Source organism: Hylobates moloch, unplaced genomic scaffold (genome assembly GCF_009828535.3).
Source record: "Hylobates moloch isolate HMO894 unplaced genomic scaffold, HMol_V3 SCAFFOLD_8, whole genome shotgun sequence".
NCBI lineage: Eukaryota > Metazoa > Chordata > Mammalia > Primates > Hylobatidae > Hylobates > Hylobates moloch.
This window is the reverse complement of record NW_026652283.1, coordinates 34,006,576-34,032,066: the sequence shown is the minus strand read 5'-3', so window position 1 is coordinate 34,032,066 and position 25,491 is coordinate 34,006,576. Positions and strand designations below refer to the sequence as shown.

General features: G+C 43.4%; 1 protein-coding gene across 4 annotated transcripts in view; it reads right to left on the bottom strand.

The window, feature by feature from the left end:
- Nucleotides 1-25,491, bottom strand: part of KPNA6 (karyopherin subunit alpha 6) — a 72,578-nt gene that overhangs the window by 26,997 nt on the left and 20,090 nt on the right. The window contains exon 2 of one of the 4 annotated variants that reach the window (XM_032160064.2): nucleotides 10,937-11,044. The exons of 1 other annotated variant lie outside the window; for it this stretch is intronic. Coding sequence is in view for 1 of the 3 variants with exons in the window: in XM_058442454.1 (XP_058298437.1) it covers nucleotides 7,801-7,894 (94 nt within the window). In the remaining 2 variants the exon portion in view is untranslated. Of the gene's footprint in view, nucleotides 1-6,223; nucleotides 6,248-7,800; nucleotides 7,910-10,936; nucleotides 11,045-25,491 lie in introns of those variants that run through there. 2 more of the 4 variants (XM_058442454.1, XM_058442455.1) reach the window with 2 other exon arrangements.

Below are 25,491 nucleotides of genomic sequence, written 5' to 3'. Positions count from 1 at the left end.
CATCACAACCAAAATCTTGAAAAGCAGCAACAGATAAAATCTTAAAAGCAGCCAGATAAAGACCTATTAAGACCAAAGATAAGAATGGCCTAGCTTCTTGTCAGAAACCGTAAGTCAGAAAACAACAAAACATTTTTAATGTTCTGGGAAAAAAAAAAAAACGTGGTAAACTAGAATTTTATATCCAACAAAGACACTTTTTGAAATGAAAGCAATTCAGCAGGTCATGGGCTAAATTAAAAATAATATTAATAAAGACTTTTTCAGATAAACAAAAGCTGAGAGACTTTTTCTCTAGCTGACCTGCATTAAAGAAATGCTAAAATTCGCCAGGCACGGTGGCTCATGCCTGTAATCCCAGCACTTTGGGAGGCTGAGGCGGGTGGATCACGAGGTCACAAGATCGAGACCAGCCTGACCGACATGGTGAAACCCCGTCTCTACTAAAAATAGAAAAATTAGCTGGGCTCGGTGGCGTCCGCCTGTATTCCCAGCTACTCGGGAGGCTGAGGCAGGAGAATTGCTTGAACCTAGGAAGCGGAGGCTGCAGTGAGCTGAGATCGTGCCACTGCACTCCAGCCTAGTGACGGAGCGAGACTCCATCTCAAAAAAAAAAAAAAAAAAAAAAAAAAGAAATGCTAAAATTCTTCAAGTAGAAGGAAAATGATACCAGATGGAAACTCGGATCTCCACAAAATGAAAAACACTAGATATGGCAGATAAACATAAAATAACTTTTTTGCCATTTAAAAATTGTCTTTAAAAAATAACAAGGCACAGGACACACACACAGAAACAGGGAAGCATGGCCCATTCATGGATTAAAGTAGAAACCATTCCTAGCTGCGTGTGGTAGCTCAAGCCTATAATCCCAATACTTCGGTAGGTCAAGATGATAGGACTGCCTGAGGCCAGGAGTTAGAGACCATCTTAGGCAACATAGGGAGACTCTGTTTCTATTTTAAATGATTTTATAAAAATAGGAAACCATCCCTGAGGAAGCCCAGAGACTGGACTTACTAGACAGATTCTAAAACAACTGTCCTAAATATGCTCAAAGAGATAAAGAAAAACCTGGACAATGAACTGAAGGAAATCTGAAACACAATATATGAATAAAATGAGAATATCAATAAAAAGAAATTATAAAAAGGAACCAAACAAATGTTCTAGAGCTCAAAAGTACACTTACTGAAATAAAAAATTCACTAGAGGGGTTCAAGAGCAGATATGAGCAGATAGAAAAAAAGAGTAGCAAACTTGGAGACAGATCAATTAAAATTATCCAATCTGAGGAGCAGAAAGAAATCAAGAATGAAGAAAAATGAACAGAATCGAGTGGACCCATGGAACACCATTAAAAGGACCAATATGGCTGGATGGTGGCTCATGATTATAATTTTGGAGGCTGAGGCAGGAGGACAGCTTGAGCCCACAGTTTGAGACCAGCCTAGGCAACATAGCAAGATCTCATCTCTATTGAAAAAAAAGTAGGGGGGCCAGGTGCAGTGGCTCACGCCTATAATCCCAGCACTTTGGGAGGCTGAGGCGGGTGGATCACAAGATCAGATGTTTGAGACCAGCCTGGTCAATATGGTGAAACCCCATCTCTACTAAAAATACAAAAAAAATACTCAGGCGTGGTGGCGTGCGCCTGTAATCCCAGCTACTCAAGAGGTGAGGCAGGAGAATTGCTTGAACCCGGGAGGCAGAGTTTGCAGTGAGCTGAGATTGCACTCCAGCCTGGGTGACAGAGTGAGACTCCTTCTCAAAAAAAAAAAAAAAAGACCAATATACACCACATTATGGGAGTCCTAAGAGCAGAAGATAAAGAGGTAGAATATTTGAAAAAATATGGTCAAAAACTTCCCAAATTAAATAATACACATGAATCTACACATGAAGGAGCTCAATGAACTCTAATGAAGATATCCACATTCGGGATACCGAGGCAGGTGGATCAACTGAGGTCAGGAGTTTGAGATCAGCCTGGCCAACAGGGTGAAACCCTGTGTCTATACTAAAAAAAAAACAACAAAAATTAGTCAGGCATGGTGGCACCTACTAAAAAACCAAATATTAGCCAGGCATGGTGGAACACACCTGTAATCCCAGCAAGTGGGGGGGCTAAGACAGGAGAATCACTTGAACCCGGGAGGCAGAGACTGCACTGAGCCGAGATCATGCGACTGCACTCCAGCCTGGGTGATAGAGTGAGATTCTGTCTCAAAAAAGAAAAAGAAGATATCCACATTGAGACACATAATCAAACTGATGAAAGCCAAAGACAGAATCTTGAAAGCTGCAAGAAAGAAGTGACTTATCACATACAAAGATGCCCAATAAGATCAACAGGTGATTTCTCATTAGAAATTATGAGTCAGGCTGGGAGCAGTGGCTCAGGCCTGTAATCCTAGCACTCTGGGAGGCCAAGGCAGGCGAATGGCTTGTGTTCGAGACTAAGAGTTCAAGAACAGCCTGGGCAACATGGCAAAACCCCGTCTCTACAAAAAGTACAAAAATTAGCTGGGCATGGTGGTGTATGTCTGTAATCCCAGCTACTTGGGAGGACGAGGTAGAAGGATCACCAGAGCCCAGGAGGTTGAGCTGCAGTGAGCCGTGGTTGCACCACTAGACTCCAGCCTGGGCAACAGAACAAGACCCTGTCTCAAAAAAAAAAAAAAAAAAAAAAAAGAAAGAAAAAGAAAAAGAAAAGAAATCACGAAAGTCAGAAGGCAGTAGAATAACAAAGTGGTGAAAAGAGGCTGGGTTCGGTGGTTCATGCCTGTAATCCCAGCACTTTGGGAGGACAAGGCCAGACGATTACTTGAGCCCAGGAGTTCAAGACCAGCCTGGGCAACAGAGCAAGACCCTATCTCTACAAATAATTTTGTTTAATTTAGTTGGGCATGGTGGCGTGCACCTATGGTCCCAGCTACCTGGGAGACCTATAAGTCAGGAGGATTGCCTGAGCACAGGAGGTTGATGCTGCAGTGACTCGTGATTGCACCGTCACTCCAGCCTGTGTGACACAGCGAAACCCTGTCTCAAAAGTAAAACAAAACAAAAAGCAAAGTGCTGAAAGAAAAACCGTCAAGCAAGAATTCTATATCTGACAAAACTGTCCTTCAAAAATGAGGGAGAATTATGACATTTCCCCATAAACAAAAGCCGAGGGGCTTTGTTACCACTAGACCTGCTCTGCAAGAAATGCTGGCTGGGCCTGTAATCTCAGCACTTTGGGAGGCTGAGGCAGGAGGATCACATGAGCTGAGTTGGAGACCAGTCTGGGCAACGTGCTGAAACCCCATCTCTACAAAAAAAATATATAAAAATTAGCCAGACGTGGTGGTATGCACCTGTAGTCCCAGCTACTTGGGAGGCTGAAGTGGACTGCTAGAGCCTGTGAGGTTCAGGCTGCAGTGAGCCGCGATTGTACTGCTGCACTCCAGCCTGGGCAACAAAGCAAGACTCTGTCAAAAAAGAAAAAAAATGCTAATGGGAGCCCTTCAGGTTGAAATGAAAGGACACAGTAACTTGAAGCCACATGAAGAAATAAAGATCTCTGATTAAGGTAACTACATGGGCAGATACAAAAGCCAGTATTACTATACATCGGTTTGTAACTTTTCATTTCCTACATGATTTAAAAGACAAATGCATACAATAATTATAAATCTACATTATTGGTCACACAATGTTTAAACATACAATGTGTGATGACAGCAGCATAAAGGAGGAAACAGTGCTGTACATGAGCCATTTTGTGTGTTACTGAATTAAGCTGGTACTGATTCCAACTAGAGTGTTAGAATATTAAGTGTAATCCCCATGGTGTTCACAAGGAAATATCCAAAAAACTACATGCATAGAAAATAAAAATTAAAAATATACACAAAAGGAAATGAGAAGGGAATAAAGAGAGCTGGAATAGCTATATGAATACCTGACAAAACAAACTTTAAGTCATAAACTGTTACCAAAAAGAAAGGACATCATATGGCCAATTCATCAAACTATTATAAAACATATGCAATAAACAAGAGCCCCCAAACATGAAGCAAGTTCTGACAGAAGTGCAGAAAAAATATTTGGAGACTTTTTTGTCCCCACCAACTGTGGCCTACAGATATTTGGAGACTTTTAATGAGCCACGTTCAATAATGAACAGAACACCTAGAGAGAAGATCGATAAGTAACAGAGGACTTGAACAAAATTATAAAGTAGACCTAAGACAGATATACAAGGCATTCCACTCAATAACAGCAGAATATACATTCTTCTCAAGTACAGATTCTCCAGGATAGGCCATATGTTAGCCCACTAAAAGCGTCTCAATAAATTTTGGAAGACTGAAGTCATATAAAACATTATCTCTGACTACATGGAATGAAGCTAGAAATCAGTAACAGAAGGATAACTGGAAAATTCACAAATATATGCAAATTAAGGAAGACATTCTTTAAAATGTCAGAAGACTCATATGTCCTGATTTCATAACTTACTACAAAGGTATAGTAATTAAAACAGTGTGGTACTGGCATAAGGATAAGCATATGGACATATGGAATAGAATTGAGAGTCCAGAAATAAACCTTTACATCTATGGCCAGCCAACTGATTTTCAACAAGGATATTATGTCCATTCAGTGGAGAAAGAAATATTTCATTGTATAGAGAATGAAATATTGTATACATTCTATACAATGAAATATTAGCCAGACCAGGCGGGGTGGCTCACATCTGTAATCTCAACACTTTGAGAGGCCAAGGCGGGCAGATCACTTGAGGTCAGGAGTCTGAGGCCAGCCTGGCCAACAGGATGAAACCCCGTCTCTACTAAAAATACAAGAATTAGCCAGGCATGGTGGCGGGTGCCTGTAATCTCAGCTACTCAGGAGGCTGAGGTGGGAGAATCACTTGAACCCAGGAGGCGGAGGTTGCAGTGAGCTGAGATTGTGCTGCTGCACTTCGGCTTGGGGAACAGAGCTTGCTCCATTCCCCCCCCCCCCAAAAAAAAAAAGAAATACAAATCAAAACCACAATGATTCAACCTGAGAAAGCTGACTGAAAAAAACAGCTTTTTTTTCAGCCGGGCACGGTGGCTAACGTCTGTAATCCCAGCACGCTGGGAGGCCGAGGTGGGTGGCTAACCCAGTGAAACCCCACCTCTACTAAAAATACAACAAAAAAATTAGCCGAGTGTGGTGGTGGGCCCCTGTAGTCCCAGCTACATGGGAGGCTGAGGCAGGAGAATGGCATGAACCTGGGAGGCGGAGTTTGCAGTGAGCCGAGATCGCACCACTGCACTGTAGCCTGGGTGACAGTGTGAGACTAAAAAAAAATTGGCCGGCACGGTGGTCAGCCTGTAATCCACACTTGGAGGTCGGTGGGTGGATCACAAGATCGAAATCGGATCCTGGCAAAAAACCTATCTTCTAGATTGTTCAGAGGATTAAACGGGCTGGTCAGGGGTGGGGGCTCACACCTGTCATCCCAACACTTTGGGAAGCAGAGGTGGGAGGATCACTTGAGCCCAGGTGTTGGAGACCCAGCCTGGACAACTTGGTGAAACTCCGTCCCTACAAAAAATACAAAAAATTAGGCCAGGCGCAGTGGCTTATGCCTGTAATTCCAGCACTTTGGGAGGCTGAGGTGGGGAGATTATCTAAGGGTGGGACCCTCCAGCCTGGCCAACATGGAGAAATCCCATCTCTACTAAAAATACAAAATTAGCTGGGCATGGTGGTACATCCCTGTAATCCCAGCTACTCAGGAGGCTGACGCAGGAGAACTGCTTGTACCTGGAAGGTGGAGGTTACAGTGAGCCGAGATTGTGCCACTGCACTCCACCCTGGGTGACAGAGCAAGACTCCATCTCAAAAAAAAAAAAAAAAAAAGTTTTAAAAACCACAATGACATACTACTCCACACCTACTAGGATGGAATAAGAATAATAAAAGCACACGTTGGCTAAGATCTGGAACCTGGTGGATTGCTGATAAGAATGGAAAATGGTGCAGCCACTATGGAAAACAGAATAGTAGTTCCTAAAAAAATTAAAAAGAATTACTATATAATCCAGCAATTCTACTTTTATACTATTCCTCCCTTATTCAGTTTTGCTTTGCAGAGTGTCAGTTACCCATGGACAATAGTGGTCTGAAAATATTAAATGGAAATTTCCAGATAAAAACAATTCGTAAGTTTTAAATTTCATACTATTCCAAGTAGAATGATGAAATATCACGCCAACCCATCTATTCCACCTGGGACATGAATCATCCCTTTGTCCAGTGTATCCACACTGTACACACTGCCAGTTAGTAGCAGATATTGCAGTGTCTGTGTTCAAGTAATCCTTATTTTACCTAATAATGGCCCCAAAGTGCAAAAGTGATGATGCTGGCATATTGTTCTAAGTATTCTATTATTATTGCTCTCAATCTCTTATTGTGTCTAATTTACAAATTAAACTTCATCATAAGTATGTATATATAGGAAATAATATAGTATATATGGTTTGGTACCATCTGTCGTTGCAGGTATCCAACTGGGGGTCTTGGAATATATTCCCTGTGGATAAGGCAAGGACTACTGCATATGGATACCATGGAATATCATTCAGCCAAAAAAGGAATGAAGGTCTAACACATGCTACAACATGATTGAACCTTGAAATTAATATGCTAAGTGAAATAAGCAAGACACAAAATATTCCACTTACATGAGGTACCTAGAGTCAAACTCAGAGACAGAAAGTAGATTAGAGGTTACCGGGTGCTAAGAGGAGAGGAAAATAGGGAGTTATTGCTTAGTGGGTACAGAATTTCTGTTAGGGGTAGTAAAATATTTGGAAATAGTGGTGATGATGGTCACATAACATTGTAACTGTAATTAATGCCACTGTATTGTACACTTAAATTGAAAATTTTGTTACATATATTTTACGACTAATAATTTTTTTTTTTTTTAAGATAGAATCTTGCTCTGTCACCTCGGCTGGAGGCAGTGGCACGATCTCGGCTCACTGCAGCCTCCACCTCCCAGATTCAAGTGATTCTCCCGCCTCAGCCTCAAGTAGTGGGGATTACAGGCACCCACCACCATGCCCGGCTAATTTTTGTATTTTTAGTAGAGATGGAGTTTCTCCATGTTGCCCAGGCTGGAATAATTTTTTTTTTAATTGGCATTGTAGCCTGGGCTCAAGCCTGTACTGCCAGCAGTTTGGGAGGCCAAAGTGGGCAGATTGCTTGAGCCCAGGGGTTCAAGGGCAGCCTAAGCAATATGGCGAAACCACAATCTCTACAAAAAAATTCCAAAATTAGCTGGGCATGGTGGCGTGCACCTGTGGTCCCAGCTACTTGGGAGGCTGAGGCAGGAGGACTGCTCGAGCCCAGGAGGTTGAGGCTGCAAGTGAGCTGTGTCTGCACCTCTGCACTCCCTTTGAGGCCCCTGATGATCCCTGTGAGACTAACAGAGTAGAGAACAGATTTTTTTTTTTTTTTTTTTTTTTTTTTTTTTTATCTCGGCTCACTGCAAGCTCCGCCTCCCGGGTTCACGCCATTCTCCTGCCTCAGCCTCGCCGAGTAGCTGGGACTACAGGCGCCCGCCACCACGCCCGGCTAATTTTTTTTGTATTTTTAGTAGAGACGGGGTTTCACTGTGGTCTCGATCTCCTGACCTCGTGATCCGCCCGCCTCGGCCTCCCAAAGTGCTGGGATTACAAGCGTGAGCCACCGCGCCCGGCCGAGAACAGATTTCTGAAGGCAGCACTATGAACTGCTGTCCCCTATTACCTGACACATAGCTTTTCATGACTGAGCCTGGGCTGTCCTGGACGCTAGCCTCTCCTTCAAGCACAGCTGACAGTGAAGCTGGGAGGAGAGCCATGCTGAGCTTCTTTAGTCACCATGGTGACAAGAAACTATCACAAATATTTGCTTATGACTTCACTGGGGAAGCAGACAAGGGAGGTTAGATTGCAAGGAGGAACATCTGCAAAAGCACATCTGGAATCTCAGGGATCCAGCAGGCCAGTGGCTTTTTCCATTATGTATTCCCTTACTTGCTGTGGATGAATTTTTTAAAATTCACAATACAAATAAACCTTTTCTAGCATCTGGCTGTCCTAGACTATCTTTGGGTTTCTTAGTCAAGGAACTCTCTCAAAGTGAATAGGTCTCTGAAGCCACACCTTTCATTTCTAGGGAATGTCTAAAGTTGCCATGCACTTTCTAAGCTTTTAAAACCAAAGAGCTAGCAATGATAATACAAAATAGGTAGGGGCCTTAAAATGGCTGAATCATGTCTGTTCCTAATTCATATTATGAAGTCCTAAACCCCAATACCTCAAAATGCATCTGTATTTGAAGATAGAGTCCTTCAAGAGGTAATTAAGGTAAATAAGGTTATTGGGGTAGGCCCTAATCCAGTAACTGGTATCCTTAAAACAAGAGAGGGAGAACAGCATGGGAACATGAAGACACCTATATAGAAGCCAACAACAAACGGCTGAGAATAAAACAACCCTTCTGACAACTTTTTTTTTTTTTTGAGACAGGGTCTCGCTCTGTCACCCAGGCTGGAATGCAGGGGCACAATCTCAGCTCCCTGCAACCTCTGTCTCCGGGGTTCAAGCGATCCTCCTGCCTCAGCTTCCTGAGTAGCTGGGATTACAGGTACGGGCCAGCATGCCTGGCTAATTTTTTGCATTTTTAGTAGAAACAGGGTCTCACCATGTTGAGGCTGGTCTCAAACTCCGTGATCCGCCCGCCTTGGCTTCCCAAAGTGCTGGGATTACAGGCATGAGCCACTGCACCTGACCTCTTCTGACAACTTGATCTCAGACTTCTAGCCTCCAAAACTGTGAGAAAATACATTTCTGTTGTTTAAACCACCCAGTCTGTGGTTCTTTGTTATGGTGGCCCTTGCAAACTAATATAGGCCCTAATTATCTAATCTAAAGAAGGCACCGACTCCTGCCAGTGTCTGATATCAAATTCAAGTTAATTAAGCCTTGTCTTTAGATCTGGGCAAAGGCGACAATCAAAGTAAAGTGCTTTCATGAGACACAAGGACACGCCTGTAACAAGAAAGGTTAAGATTCACTTAATAGGCTGGGCACGGTGGCTCATGCCTGTAACCCCAACACTTTGGGAGGCTGAGGCGGGTGGATCATCTGAGGTCAGGAGTTCAAGACCAGCCTGGCCAACATGGTGAAACCCTGTCTCTACAAAAATATAAAAATTAGCCAGGCATGATGGTGGGTGCCTGTAATCCCAGCCACTTGGGAGGCTGAGACAGAAGAATTGCTTGAACATGGGACGCGGAGGTTGCAGTGAGCCAAGATCACGCCACTGCACTCCAGCCTGGGTGACAGTGTGAGACGCCGTCTCAAAAAAAAAAAAAAAGGATTCACTTCAAAAAAAAAAAGCCCTAATGGATAAATGAAAAAACTGAGGCTCACTCAGGTCACACATTTGTGAGTAGCAAGATTGCCATAGTGCTCCATTTAATCACTGGTATGTTTAACATTTTGAGATTCATAAACATTTTAAACTCAGGCCGATTGACCGTTGAGCCTCCCCTCCGCCACCATACCAGATTTTTATAGGAACTCACCTTCATAGTACAAGTTTTCCTTTTATTAATACAATGAGTTCTCACCCTAGACCACAGATCCAACCAACCACAAACCTGACGTACATGTATGGACTAACACCTACAACATCAGGATTAATTTCCCCAAAGCAGGTAAAGCCAGCCATGATGCTGGGATGTGATGGGTGAGAAGACAACACACAATATACAAGTGATAGATGCAATAATAAATCCAAAGATTTCACAGATGTTCTTCCACATCTTACCTGGCCCAGTTTCTTACCAAAGATGCCATAAGAAAACATCGAAGATGGCTTAAATTTTGCTGTCTTCTTACTGGTCTACCTATTAGTTATTTACTGTAAATTAATACAAAGTTGATGGCAAAATTTGGGTATTGTTGTAACTTTGCCAGCTAAAAACACACTGTAGGAACAGTTCTAGGAATCTCACCTCCTGTGATTCCTTATACTGAGAACCAGACACTTGTGAGTGCATTTTTTCATTCATTTTCCCTTAGCTACTGCCCCATTTCTCAGTTCTCATGAATAGCCGAACTATTTTTTCTGTTTCCATTACGAACTGTTTAAACACTGAAAGTTTGATATAGTACAATAAACATTTATAAGTTATCCACTAAGATTCAATGATTTTTAACAACATCTTATTAGTTTTATTCTATCAGATGTATATATAATATAGCTATATTTTTAACTATACATTTGAAAGTTGTAAATGTCATCACCTGGCAGTTCACCCAATTACTTTAGTATGTATCCCATAATAAGGACCTTCTTTTTTTTTTTTTTTTTCTCCCGAGACAGAGTCTCGCTCTGTTGCCCAGGCTGGAGTGCAGTGGCACCATCTCAGCTCACTGCAACCTCTGCCTCCTGGGTTCAAGCAATTCTCCTGCCTCAGCCTCCCAAATAGCTGGGATTACAGGTTCACACCACCATGCCCAGCTAATTTTTGTATTTTTTAGTAGAGATGTGGTTTCACTGTGTTGGCCAGGCTTGTCTCAAACTCCCGGCCTTGTGATCCGCCTGCCTCGGCCTCCCAAAGTGCTGGGATTACAGGCGTGAGCCAGGCCCAGGACCTTCTTCTTATATAATGACAACAGCATTTTCAAACCTAAGAAATTAACAAAATACCCAATATCTAGTCCATATTCAAATTTCTTATGTCAAAATATCCTTTATATCTGGGTTTTTCTCCCCGAATCCAGCCAAGGTTCACACATTGTATTTGTTATTTTAACATTTTATTATGGAAAATTTCAAATATATACAAAAGTAGACAAAACAGTAAATAAAATGAATCTCATACACTAACCATCCAGATTAAATGATCAACTAGCAGCCATTCATCTATGCTTCTGCCTCTCCCAGATCCTTGAAGCAAATTCCTGACCTATCACTTCATCCACATTTCAGTATGTATCTGCAAACAACAGAGCCATTTTAAAAACTACAATATCATTATCCAACATCTGATCACTTTTAATCTACAATGCCCGTCCTCCTCTCCCCCAACCCTTTTATTTGCTCTCTGGAGAGACTAGGTCAGTTTTCTTATAGAACGCCTCACATTCTAGTTTTGTGTTATTAAACTCATACCCTTATCCCTTGTATTTCCTGTAAAATGGAAGTTAAGTCTAGGGGCTAGAATAGATTCAGGTTAAAAATAACTTTTGGTCTTGCTGGGTTATAGATGGAGAAAAAAACATATATATATATATGTGTGTGTGTATATATATATATATATGTGTATGTGTGTGTATATATATATATATATATATAGTAATTGTTGGCCAAGAATATATATAGGTGATGCTGTGTGCTTCAGACTGTTTCCTACTACACAGCCTTTGCATTTCCTGTTCTCTTTTTGCCTTCAATGCTTTTCCTCAGCTCTTGGAATTGCTGGGTCCTTCCCCGTTACCCTAACCCAAAGTAAGTTACCCTATTTTTGTCAGAACACCTGTTTTCTTTCTTTCATTATACTAATTCCAATCCATCCGCTCTCTGTAGGATGTTAAGTTCCACAAGGGCAGAGTTGTATCCCCGGCATCTACAACAAATATTTGTTGGCTGAATCACCACTCAAATATTTATTATATACTCATTGAGCATATACGTTGTTCCAGACACAAGGCCTAGCTACAACAGCTATTTAACAAATGTTTGCCAGATAGGTAAGTAAAGGAGTATATAGCAAAGAAATCTTCCTTGTGACTGGAGTGAAGCAGACCCTCCAAAGGCAGATTACAGAAGAATTTCTTACTAAAAACCCAGAAACCATAATTTCCTCCAGAATTCATGTGAAAATTAAACTAAAACCATCCATTATAAAAACTACAGGACACAAGACACAAATACCTCAGAAAAAGTTTAGACTGTTAAATCCAGTGACCCACTCAGTAGTCACTGCATTTAGCTTTCTAATTTGTCACTGATGATCACCTTTGCCTTCCTGAAACTCTATTCATGATTCTAATAACACCATCCTCTCCCAATTTTTCTCTTAGCCTTCCAACCACTCTTCAAGTTTCTTACTGTGGTCGTTTTCCAAAGCCAACCTCTCAATGTCAGTGTGTACCAAAATCCTACCTTTGGTCCTCTTCTCAGCAGGAGGAGCCCCCACTCCAAGCCCATGACATGATCTCCCTTAGCTTCCACCTCCACTTTTTTTTTTTTTTTGAGATGGAGTTTCGCTCTTGTTGCCCAGGCTGGAGTGCAATGGTGCGATCTCGGCTCACCACAACCTCCGTCTCCCAGGTTCAAGTGATTCTCCTGCCTCACGCTCCCAAGTAGCTGGGATTACAGGCATGTGCTACCACGCCCGGCTAATTTTGTATTTTTAGTAGAGATGGGGTTTCTCCATGTTGGTCAGGCTGGTCTCGACTCCTGACCTCAGGTGATCCACCTGCCTTGGCCTCCCAAAGTGCTGGGTTGACAGTCATGAGCCACCGCGCCTGGCCAGCTTCCACCTCTACTTTTAAACCAAGTTTGAAATCCCTATTGTCAAAACATCTTGCCTACCGGCTATCTTCACCCAACTTTCTCTTTAAACCAGTTTCTGCTACCTTCTCTATTTTTTTTTTTTTTTTTCGGACAGAGTTTCACTCTTGTCATCCAGGCTGGAGTGCAGTGGCACGATCTCGGCTCATCGCAACCTCTGCCTCCCGGGTTGATGCGATTCTCTTGCCTCAGCCTCCCAAGTAGCTGGGATTACAGTCGCCCACCACCATGCCCGGCTAATTTTTGTATTTTTAGTAGAGATGGGGTTTCACCACGTTGGCCAGGCTGGTCTCGAACTCCTGACCTCAAGTGATCTGCCCGCCTCAGCCTCCCAATGTGCTGGGACTACAGGCGTGAGCCACTGTGCCCGGCCTATCTTCCGTATTTCGGAGTTAATGCCATCACCATTCACCTGGTCTTGGAGTCACCCATGAATATTCTCCTCCCCAATTCAGTAAACTGATTTTTATCTGTTACTCCAAATTGGCTCCTACTGACCACCTCCAATAAATTTTAGTTTACACCCTCATCACCTCTCACTTCTACATTATTAAATCTTTGAGAACAAGAACTCCTTTACTTATCTTTGCGTCTATAGCAAAGTACACAGCATGCCCTCAAATGTTCCATCTAACATTTTAAACTTCAGTTTTCGGCCGGGCGCAGTGGCTCACGCTTGTAATCCCAGCACTTTGGGAGGCCGAGGCGGGCGGATCACGAGGTTAGGAGATCGAGACCACGATGAAACCCCGTCTCTACTAAAAATACAAAAAAATTAGCCGGGCGTGGTGGCGGGCGCCTGTAGTCCCAGCTACTCGGAGAGGCTGAGGCAGGAGAATGGCGTGAACCCGGGAGGCGGAGCTTGCAGTGAGCCGAGATTGCGCCACTGCACTCAGCCTGGGCAACAGAGCGAGACTCCGTCTCAAAAAAAAAAAAAATAATAATAATAATAATAATAAACTTCAGTTTTCTAGAGAATCTGAAGTCGTTTACAATAAATTCAACGAAATAAAAATAAAACAAGAATCTGGACTAGGAATATACAAATTTATACAGAAATTGGGGGAAGTAGCCAGGTGCAGTGGTTCACACTTGTAATCCTAGCACTTTGAGAGGCCAAGGTGGGAGGATCACTTGAGCCCAGGAGTTAGAGACCAGCCTGGGTAACCCAGCAAGACCGTCTCTGCAAAAAATTTCAAAAATTAGCCAGGCGTGGTGACACACACCTGTGGTCCCAGCTACTCGGGAGGCTGAGGTCGGAGGATTGCTTGAACCTGGGAGCTTGAGACTACAGTGAGCTGTGCTGGTACCACAGTGCTCCAGCTTGGGTGACAGAGCAAGACCCTTTCTCAAAACAAAAAAAAGTGGGGCAAGATGAATGCAGTAAGCAGAACCCAAAGAACCACTTAATTATTAAAACAGAGTGGCATTTTGGCATGTCAGCTACCCGGCATCCAAAATAAAGTAAAATGAGTGCTTACATAATTTTCATTGTCCTTGAAGAGAACACTCAAGTGTACTTGGAAAGCAAAGTAATTATTATTTTTTTTTTTTTTTTGAGACAGAGTCTTGCTCTGTCGCCCAGGCTGGAGTGCAGTGGCGCAATCTCAGCTCACTGCAAGCTCCGCCCCCCGGGTTCACGCCATTCTCCTGCCTCAGCCTCTCCGAGTAGCTGGGACTACAGGCGCCCGCCACCACGCCCGGCTAATTTTTTTGTATTTTTAGTAGAGACGGGGTTTCACCGTGGTCTCGATCTGCTGACCTCGTGATCCGCCCGCCTCGTCCTCCCAAAGTGCTGGGATTACAAGCATGAGCCACCGCGCCCGGCCAAAGTAATTATTTTTTAATTTTGTTTCATTTTCGTTTTCTCCTCTACTACTCATTCAAGAAGGAAAGCAACGTATTTCTGAAACTTGGCTTCAAGAATGAGTAATACCTAAGGCTTTAGGGTCTGCCCTTTAGGCTTTGATTTGAAAACCAGAAAGGCTGGCAGTAACAGTGTATGATGGTCTCTTCTAACCGTATCTTCACTCCAAATGTAATGAATTGGGGAGGAATAAATGCCTAGAGAATCTCATTCTGCTTATTCCATATAACTTCCCACTTTATCAAACAGAATCCACAAGCTGAATCAGAATAGATTTAGATTATTAGTCTGATCTCTTCTCTGATACTCTGAATCATTGTTCTATTTCCCTGACCTATAACCTATGTCTGAGTACTACCAGTGATAATATATTATTACAAAAGCAACCCATTTCATTTCACACAGCTGTAACTACTAAGGTCTCCATCATTGTGAATGAGACCTACATATGACTAACTTACATGAGTCCCATTAGATTTGCTAGATCTGATTTTCAAGAGAAGCTAGAGGCAGGGCTCACATCTGTAATCCCAGCACTTTGGGAGGCCGAGGCGGGCAGATCACCTCAGGTCAGGAGTTTGAGACCAGTCTGGTCAACATGGTGAAACTGTGTCTCCACTAAAAATACAAAAAAAATTAGCCATGTGTGGTGGCAGGCACTTGTAATCCCAGCTACTTGGGAGGTTGAGGCAGGAGAATCACTTGAACCCAAGAGGTTTCAGTGAGCCAAGATCACGCCCTTGCACTCCAGCCTGGGCAACAAGAGTGAAACTCCATCTCAAAAAAAAAAAAAAAAAAGAAGAAGCTAGAAATGTGGATTTTATATACAGCCAACTGTTTAATGTTTAATTTTTGAAAAACATTAGTCCCTGTAAGACACATCTGTTGCAAGCCAAGTGTGGCCTACAGACTACTAGTTTGGAGCCTCTGGTTAAATTCTGTTAATACAAATTAAACAGCATGTTAGAGTTTTTTAAGTGATCCTATCTCTTTGTGCAGACTTTTAAGTGTCCTGTTGGCAAAGAAGTCCTATTATTTTTATTTCCTTTGGTAACAGGTTTATTGAGATGTAATTCATATAACATACAATTCATACTTTTTAGTATATTTAGTATGATTTTTGGTATATTTAGAGCTGGGCAACCATCAGCACAATTTTAGAACATCTTCATCATCCTAAAAAAAAAAAAAAAAAAAAATGGCCGAGCATGGCGGCTCACGCCTGTGATTCTAGCAATTTGGGAGGCTGAAGTGGGTGGATCACTTTAGGTCAGGAGTTTGAGACCAGCCTGGCCAACATGCCAAAACCCCGTCTCTACTAAAAATAAATTGGTCAGGTGTGGTGGCTCACGCATGTAATCCCAGCACTTTGGGAGGCCAAGGGGGACAGATCACCTGAGGTCGGGAGTTCAAGACCAGCCTGACCAACATGGAGAAACCCCATCTCTACTAAAAATACAAAATTAGCCAGGCGTGGTGGCACATGCCTGTAATCCCAGCTACTTGGGAGGCTGAAGCAGAAGAATCACTTGAACCCGCAAGGCGGAGGTTGCGGTGAGCTGAGATTGTGCCACTGCACTCCAGCCTGGGTAACAAGAGTGAAACTCTGTCTGTAAATAAATAAAATAAATAAATAAGCCAGGAGTGGTAGCACGTGCCTGTAGTCCCAGCTACTCAGGAGGCTGAGGCAGGAGAATCGCTTGAATCTGGAAAGCAGAGGTTGCGGTGAGCTGAGATTGTGCCACTGCACTCCAGCCTGGGCAACAGAGCAAGACTCCGTCTCGAAGGAAAAAAAAAAAAGTAAAAAAATAAATAAACAAAATAAAATTAAAAAAAAAAAGAAACCCCATTACTCTTTAGCTGTCGCCCCCAATGCTCACCCACCTAAGCTGTAAACAATCACTAAGGTACTTTCTATTTCTTACAGATTTGCCTGCTCTGGACATTTCATTTAAATAGAACCACACAATATGCAGTCTTTGACTGGCTTCTTTCACTTAGCGTAATGATTTTGAGGTTCATCCATGTTTTAACATATATCAGTACATTCTTTTTATAGCACTTTTTTTTTTTTTTGAGACAGACTCTTGCTCTGTTGCTCAGGCTTGAGTGCAGTGGCATGGTCTCAGCTCACTGCAGCCTTTGCCTCCCGGGTTCTGGCAATTCTCCTGCCTCAGCCTCCCAGGTAGCTGAGATTACAGGCGCACACCACATCTGGCTAATTTTTGTATTTTGAGTGGAGACGGGGTTTTGTTATGTTGCCCAGGCTGGTCTTGAACTCCTGGGCTCAAGTGATCTTCCTGCCGCAGCCTCCTAAAGTGCTAAGATCGTAGGCTAAGTCATTGCAGGTTTAGTGGTAACAACCCCCCAAGCTTTTGTTTATCTGGAAATATCCTAATTTTTCCCTCATTTTAGAAGGGCAGTTTTGTTAGATATAGCTTTTTTTTTTTTTTTTTTTTTTTTGAGATGAAGTGTTGTACTGTCACCAAGGTTGGAGCGCAATGGTGCAATCTCGGCTCACTGCAACCTCTGCCTCCCGGGTTCAAGCAATTCTCCCACCTCGGTCTCCCCAGTAGCTGGGACTACAGGGGCCCACCACCCATTTTTTAAATATTAACAAAAAAAAAAAATTTTGTATTTTTATTAGAGGCGAGGTTTCACCATGTTGGCCAGGCTGGTCTCGAACTCCGGACCTCAGGTGATCCACCCACTTCAGCCTCCCAAAGTGCTGGGATTACAGGCATGAGCCACCACGCCCGGCCTCAAGCAATTCTCTTCCTTCAGCCTCCGCAGTAGCTGGGATTACAGGTGCCCGCCACTGCACCTGGCTAATTTTTGTATTTTTAGTAGAGACGGGGTTTCACCATATTGGCCGGGCTGGTCTCGAACTCCTGACCTCAAGTGATCCGCCTGCCTCGGCCTCCAAAGTGCTGGTATTACAGGGGTGAGCCACCATGCCCATGCCGCCTGGCCAGATGTAGAATTCTTGCTTGACGGTTTTTCTTTTTTTTTCTTTTTTTTTTTTTTTTTTTTGAGACGGAGTCTCGCTCTGTCGCCCAGGCTGGAGTGCAGTGGCGCAATCTCGGCTCACTGCAAGCTCCGCCTCCCGGGTTCACGCCATTCTCCTGCCTCAGCCTCTCCGAGTAGCTGGGACTACAGGCGCCCGCCACCACGCCCGGCTAATTTGCTTGACGGTTTTTCTTTCAGCACTTTGCTTTTTTGTTATGTTTTGCTTTTGAGACAGGTTTTTGCTCTGTCATACAGGCTGGAATGTAGTAGTGCAATCAACTCCCTGCAGCCTCGACCTTGTGAGGCAATCTTCCTACTTCAGCCTCCCACATAGCTGGGACCACAGGCCCATGCCATCATGTCCAAGTAATTTTTTTTTTTTTTTTTTTTTTTTAAGAGACTAGGTCTTGTGATGTTGCCCAGGCTGGTTTTGAATTCCTTGGCTCAAGTGATCCTCTGGCCTTGGCCTCTCAAAGTGCTGGATTACAGGTATGAACCACTACACCTGGCCTCTTTCAGCACTTTGTTATCCTACTGCTTTCCAACCTCCACAATTTTTTTTAAGACAAGGTCTTGCTCTGTCACCCAGGCTGGAGTGCAGTGGTGCAATCATGGCTCACTGCTGCCTCAACCTCCCAGACTCAAGCAATCCTCTTACCTCAGCCTCCCGAGTAGCTGGGACTACAGGTGTGTACCACCACACCTGGCTAATTTTCACGTTTTTTGTAGAGATGAGGTTTCAACATGTTTTCCAGGCTAGTCTCAAATTCCTGGGCTCGAGTGATCTGCCTGCCTCAGCCTCCCAGAGTGCTGGGATTACGGGTGTGAGACCCCAGGCCCAGCCATGCAACCACTTAAAAAAATACTTTGGGGCCAGGCACCGTGGTTCACATCTGTAATCCCAACACTTTTGGAGGCTGAGGCAGGTGGATCACCGGAGCCCAGGAGTTTGAGACCAGCCTGGGCAACAGAGTGGGACCCCATATATATATATTTTTTTTCTTTTTTCTTTGAGACAGAGTCTCACTCTGTCGCCCAGGCTGGAGTGCAGTGGCGCCATCTCGGCTCACTGCAAGCTCCGCCTCCCGGGTTCACGCCATTCTCCTGCCTCAGCCTCCCTAGTAGCTGGGACGACAGGCGCCCGCCACCACGCCCGGCTAATTTTTTGTATTTTTAGTAGAGATGGGGTTTCACCTTGTTAGCCAGGATGGTCTCGATCTCGATCTCCTGACCTTGTTAGCCAGGATGGTCTCGATCTCCTGACCTTGTGATCTGCCCGCCTCGGCCTCCCAAAGTGCTGGGATTACAGGCTTGCGCCACCGCACCGGGCCGGGACCCCATATTTTTAAAATAAAATGGCTGCACTGACTGGACACGGTGGCTCACGCTTGTATTACCACTTTGGGAGGTTGAGGCAGGCAGATCACTTGAGTCCAGGAGTTTGAGACCAGTCTGGGCAACATGGCAAAACCCCATCTCTATAAAAAATACAAAAAGCCAGGCATGGGGGCATGTGCCTATAGTCCCAGCTACCTGGGAGGTGGGAGGATTGCCTGAGCCCTTGTGGTTGAGGCTGTAGTGAGCTGTGATCACACCACAGCACTCTAGCCTGGGCAACAGAGTGAGATACTGTCTCAGACAAAACAAAATAAAACATTTTAACGCAGGCCGGGCGCGGTGGCTCACGCTTGTAATCCCAGCACTTTGGGAGGCCGAGGCAGGCGGATCACGAGGTCAGGAGATCGAGACCACGGTGAAACCCCGTCTCTACTAAAAAAGACAAAAAATTAGCCGGGCGTTGTGGCGGGCGCCTGTAGTCCCAGCTACTCGGAGAGGCTGAGGCAGGAGAATGGCGTGAACCCGGGAGGTGGAGCTTGCAGTGAGCCGAGATTGCGCCACTGCACTCCAGCCTGGGCGACAGAGCGAGACTCTGTCTCAAAAAAAAAAAAAAAAAAAAAAAAAACATTTTAACGCGTTAAAAGACACCATTGGCCCAGGCGTGGTGGCTCATGCCTGTAATCCCCGCACTTTGGGGAGCCGAGGCGGGCAGATCACCTGAGGTCAGGAGTTCAAGACCAGCCTAGACAACATGGTGAAACCCTGTCTCTACTAAAAATACAAATATTAGCTGGGTATGGTGGTGCATACCTGTAATCCCAGCTACTTGGGAGGCTGAGGCAGGAGAATTGCTTACACCTGGAAAGTGGAGGTTGCAGTGAGCCCAGATTATGCCACTGCACTATAGCCTGGGCAACAGAGCAAGACTCTGTCTAAAAATAAATAAATAAATAAAAATAAATAAATATAAAAAATAAAAAGTAAATAAAAGACACCATCAAGAAAGTGAAAATATCTCCTCATTTGTATAGTATCCCTGCCTGTCACACAGGAGACCAGGTTGGATTCCATGACAGGGAGACAGAAAATTAGAAGAAAAAAAGGTGGGGTGCAGTGGTCAAGCAATCTGCCTGACTTGTCCTCCCAAAGTGTTGGAATTACAGGTGTGGGCCACTGCACCTGGCCGAAAGTTTTAAATCTTAAGTGTATATATACACACACACACACACACACACACACACACACAACTCCTTTGATGTATATATATATACACACACACACACATATATATGTATATATGTGTATATATGTGTGTGTATATAGACTTAAGATTTAAATATATATATACATACATATATATGTGTATGTATGTATGTGGCTGTGTGTGTTTGCAGTGTCTTTTTAAATTTTTAAATCTTTTTTTACTTTAAAAAATAAAAGTAGAGACAGGGTCTCACTTTGTTGCCCAGGTTGGTCTTGAACTCCCGGGCTCAAGTGATCTTCCTGCCTTGGCCTCCCAAAGTGTTGGGATTACAGGCGTGAGCCACCGTGCCCAGCCTTCGGCGTCTTATCTAACAAATCATTGCCTACTCCAAAGCCATGAAGATGTACCCCTAAGTTTTTTTTTTCTTTTTGAGACGAAGTTTCGCTCTTGTCACCCAGCGGGAGTGCAATGGCGCAATCTCGGCTCACTGCAACCTCCACCTCCTGGGTTCCAGTGATTCTCCTGCCTTGGCCTCCCGAGTAGCTGGGATTACAGACGCCCGCCACCAGGCCTGGCTAATTTCTGTATTTTTAGTAGAGACGGGGTTTCACCATGTTGGCCAGGCTGGTCTCGAATTGCTGACCTCAGGTGATCCATCCGCCTTGGCCTCCCAAAGTGCTGGGATTACGGGTGTGAACCACTGTGCCCGGCCCCCTATTTTTTCTTATAGTAATTTTATGGTTTTAGTTCTTACATTTAGGTCTTTGATCCAGTGAGTTAATTTTTTGTGTATGATGTGAGGCAGGCGTCCAAATTAATTCTTCTGCGTATATTTTATCTATTCTTTTCAGGCATTATATATAGCAATTAGCACATTAAGATAATAAAAATAAGTCAGTGATCCACATGAGCCCTTTCTTAATGAACTTCTGAGATGCCTGTGACTTTTTTTTTTCTTTGAGACAGAGTCTTGCTCTGTCGCTCAGGCTGGAGTGCAGTGGTGCAATCTTGGGGTTCAAGTGATTCACCCACCTCAGCCTCCTGAGCAGCTGGGACTACAGGCATGCACCACCATGCCCGGCTAATTTTTGTATTTTTAGTAGAGACGGGGTTTCACCATGTTGGCCAGGGCAGTCTCAAACTCTTGACCTCAAGTGATTTGCCCGCCTCGGCCTCCCAAAGTGCTGGGATTACAGGCATAAGCCCCTGCGTCTGGCCTGAGATGCCGTCAATGTTAATGACTTTTGTGATCAAACCAACTTATCAAACCAACTGACTTGCAGTATACAAGTTCCTGTCCTGGGTCAAGTTACTTATTTTCCATGACCTGCTGGGAGAGGACCTCTGTTAGGCACCAGGGCAGGCAAGGATCACAATGCTTTGCCAAGAAAGTCACATTTGTGTCCTCTCTACTAGCTGTGAAGCAGTCTTCTCAAGTTCAGTCTAGAATGCTTTTCAAAATCACTGGCCATGGTAAAAAAAAAAAAAAAAAAAAAAAATCTTTATCTACTAAATCCAGACTAAAAACCAAGATATTATATTTGAAATATGTTTCAAATACCCCAAAGTCAATCTCTAATATCTGTAGAGGGAGGCATTCTCAGGCAAAATTCATATTTGATTGATAATTGATTTAGTAAGGATTTGATTATTAGCTTAGACTCACACAGAATTCTCATTTTAGAGGCAGGCAAACTGAGGCATAACTTGCAGAAGAACCAGCTAATAAGTGGGAGAGATTAAACCAGGTATTTCCATGACAGCCAATGTTTACAGCACTACATATTCCTCATTTGACAGCATACCAACCACAAGAGGACTCCTTTGTTGTTTCCTGGAAGGAGTGTGCTCCCAGGAGTGTCAATGCTGCTTTTCAATTCCACCACACGTTTGATTCAATCTCTCAACTGAGGTATGATCCAGTTCTTGCTGTGAACAAGGAATATAAGCCTGGGAAACGTAGTGAGACCTCGTCTCTACTAAAAATAAAAATAAAAAATATTGGCTGGGCACGGTGGTGCACACTTGTAGTCCCAGCTACTTGGGAAGCTAAGGCAGGACGATCACTTGAGCCCAGGAGATCAAGGCTGCAGTGAGCTATGATGGCGCTACTGCACTCCAGCCTGGGTGACAGAGCGAGACCCTATCTCCAAATAAAAACAAAACAAAAACAACAATGACAACAAAAAAAAATACAAATATCAAATGATACAAATACTAATATGCAGAGAAACAAAATTATAGGGACTGGCAAGTAGTTAGGTAGTCATTTGAAGGCTGTCACCTCAAAAGAAAAACAAAAACAAGCGCATTTGAATCAAACAGATTGCTTGAGCCCAGGGATTCAAGACCAGTCTGGGCAACATGGTGAAACCCCATCTCTACTAAAAAAAAAGACAAAAATTAGCCAGGCATGGTGGTACATGCCTCCCAGCTACTAGGGAGACTGAGGTGGGAAGATGGCTTGAGCCTGGAAGGTAGGTAGAGGTTGCAGTAAGCTGACATCTCACACTGCACTCCAGCCTGGGCAACAGAGCTAGAGCCAGTCTCAAAAAAAAAAAAAAAAAAAGAAAGAAAGAAAAGAGGAAGGACTGGAAAACATCATTCTCAGTAAACTATCGCAAGGACAAAAAACCAAACACCGCATGTTCTCACTCATGGGTGGGAATTGAACAATGAGAACTCATGGACACGGGAAGGGGAACATCACACTCCGGGGACTGTTGTGGGGTGGGGAGAGCGGGGAGGGACAGCATTAGGAGATATACCTAATGCTAAATGACGAGTTAATGGGTGCAGCAAAACAACATGGCACATGGATACATATGTAACAAACCTGCACATTGTGCATATGTACCCTAAAACCTAAAGTATAATAATAAAAAAATAAATAAATAAATAAAAAGAAAAGAGGAAGGAAGGAAGGGAGGAAGGGAGAGAGGGAGGGAAATATCTAGTATTGACAGAAGGTAGCTGTGCTGGATGGACCACCAACAGGCACATTGGAAGTGGTGTGGTACTGGTGAAAAGAGCTACAAAGACAGATCTAATTCTTAGTCTTGCTACTTAATAATTGTGCAACTGGGGTATCATTTATCTGTATCTTAATGTTCATACCCTTACCCAGACTATCTCAGAGTCACAGTGAAGACTGAATGAGAATATATACCCAAGTACTTTGTAAACAGTAAAATGCTATGCTGGTAAAGTAGGGTTAGATTTGAAGATGGCTTTTCAAAATTCCTGAATTTCTCTCAGAGCTTCACGACCAGGAAATGTTGCAAAGAGAAAACAGTTTGAAACAGATCTGGCAGTATGATGCTCTCAGGGTGTTATGTGCAAGCCTGTCAGAATTGCCAGTCACCACAGCAATGGCAGAGGCTCCTCTTCTACTGGACAATTGGGTCAGTCCATAATGGGACCATAATAAGGCTGCTCATATTCTGGTAGCATCTTCACTGAACTGGGCTGAACAGTAATCACTCTAGGAAACAAAGCTAAATTTATAAACTAGGTGGTTTAGCTAAAGGCCACCGGGGGAAAACTATCTCCTGTACACATGACTATATATTCAAAGCTCAGGGTCTAAGGAAAAAAATATGTGTATGTATACACACACACATATATATATATATATATATATAAAAATACATATATAATATAAAAATATATATATTCCTAGTTCTTCTAGTTTGCCAATCCTAATTCTCTCTTAGGATTTACTAGTCCTTTGGCCCTTGAGTGTATATATAAATATGTAAACACAATGCTCAGATCTACAGAAGGGAGGTAAGAGGTGGAGGGGAGACACAGGAGAAGACTAGGATACCTATAGTCCAAACAGTTTCTCCAAAAGAAATTTTCCAGCGATCTCATCTGAAACAGAATCAGGTGGCTCTTATCCTTCTAGGAACACTTCACTGCCACTACCACTAGGTACCACAAGGGACTAAAATGAATTAAAGTAGGAAAATGAAAGAGCTCAATTTCCATTTAAGCCAGCACAAAAATATTCACTGAGTAGCTCCTAAGCACTTGCAGTGTCTGTGTGTATGTGTGTGTGTTGCAGATAACCAAATGGTTATCTCCAACCTCAAATAGGCACCGTGTAATGGTTTCTACCTTCAGGAAGCTTTACAACTTAGTTTAGACTCACAGCTCTAAGAATACAAAAGATAACGAATGTAACTGTACAATGAGTTCAGAGAGTGAGAGTGAGAACTCTCTTTACTGAGTGGGTAAGCTCTGAAGTGGTCTTTGAAGGCTAGACGGTTAATATTTCTGAAGGGTTTGGGGCACAAGACCAGTTTGGTTAAAGAGGCATAAAAACAAAGGTCCACACAGCAAAATGCCTCTGAGATAGAATAGCAAAACTGCTGGCTACCTGGCCTCTATTCTGCAGTACCCTCCACCCCCAACTCCAGTCTTCAGACAAAGAGGGTTCTGCACTGTCTGTCAGCTGAATTATAAAAATCCCTCTCATCAGCTCTTCGTTTTAGCTCTTAGCAACAATACAAGAAAGGGCCTTTCCAACAGCCCTTCTGACAAATTGGAAACAGGGATTTCTCTAACCTGTATGTATTCATCAAAAACGAGGGAGTTAGATTTAGGATGCAATCTTCTAAGGCCTCATGTGAGAAAGGCCCAGGGTGAAACGGGAGAGAAAAGCCAGGCTGAAAGGCCACACAAAGAATCCTCTCCACTCCCGGAAGACATGCCATGAACAAACATCCAATGTTCACCCTCAAACTCTATCAACTCGATCCAACATGATGTAGTGAAAAGGGCACTGATTTGGAAGTCAGGTGACCTGAGTTCCAAGCCCAACTGTATAACTGTGGGCAAAGTACCCACTATCTTAGTCTTGCTTCTGCCTCTCTAAAACGGGGGTATTGCTCATGGCACAAGTCTTCAGAAAGTAATAAATAAAATAAAATGGGCACAATAAACTTTACAGGGCCCTGTAGGATTAATGAGGTAATGCGAAAGTATCTAGGGCCTAAATGCTGAATCAATGGTGTTCCCTTTTTCACCTCCTGCAGTGAAAGGCCTAAATTCCTTATAAGGGAAATTTTCAGGAAGTTAGGGTCAAAGAAAAAAAACCATTATTTTCTTGCTTTCTATTGAACAGTTGGTTTTTCCTTTTCCTTCCAACACTCAGTTCTTTCTCTTAATCTTTATCCTTCCATTCTGTCTTCATTCCCTTGAAAGCTACACTTAAGGAACCAATGACCAGGGGTTTTAAAAAGGGCCTATTTCCCCCTTTACTTCACCTCAAAGTGGGCAATTCCAATCATGACTCATTAGAAAATTGTAGCCTCTTGGGTGATTTAAATATTGATGACTGTTCAAATGCAGTGGCTCACACCTGTAATCCTAGCACTTTGGGAGGCTGAGGCGGGTGGATCACCTGAGGTCAGGGGTTCGAGAGCAGCCTGGCCAACATGGT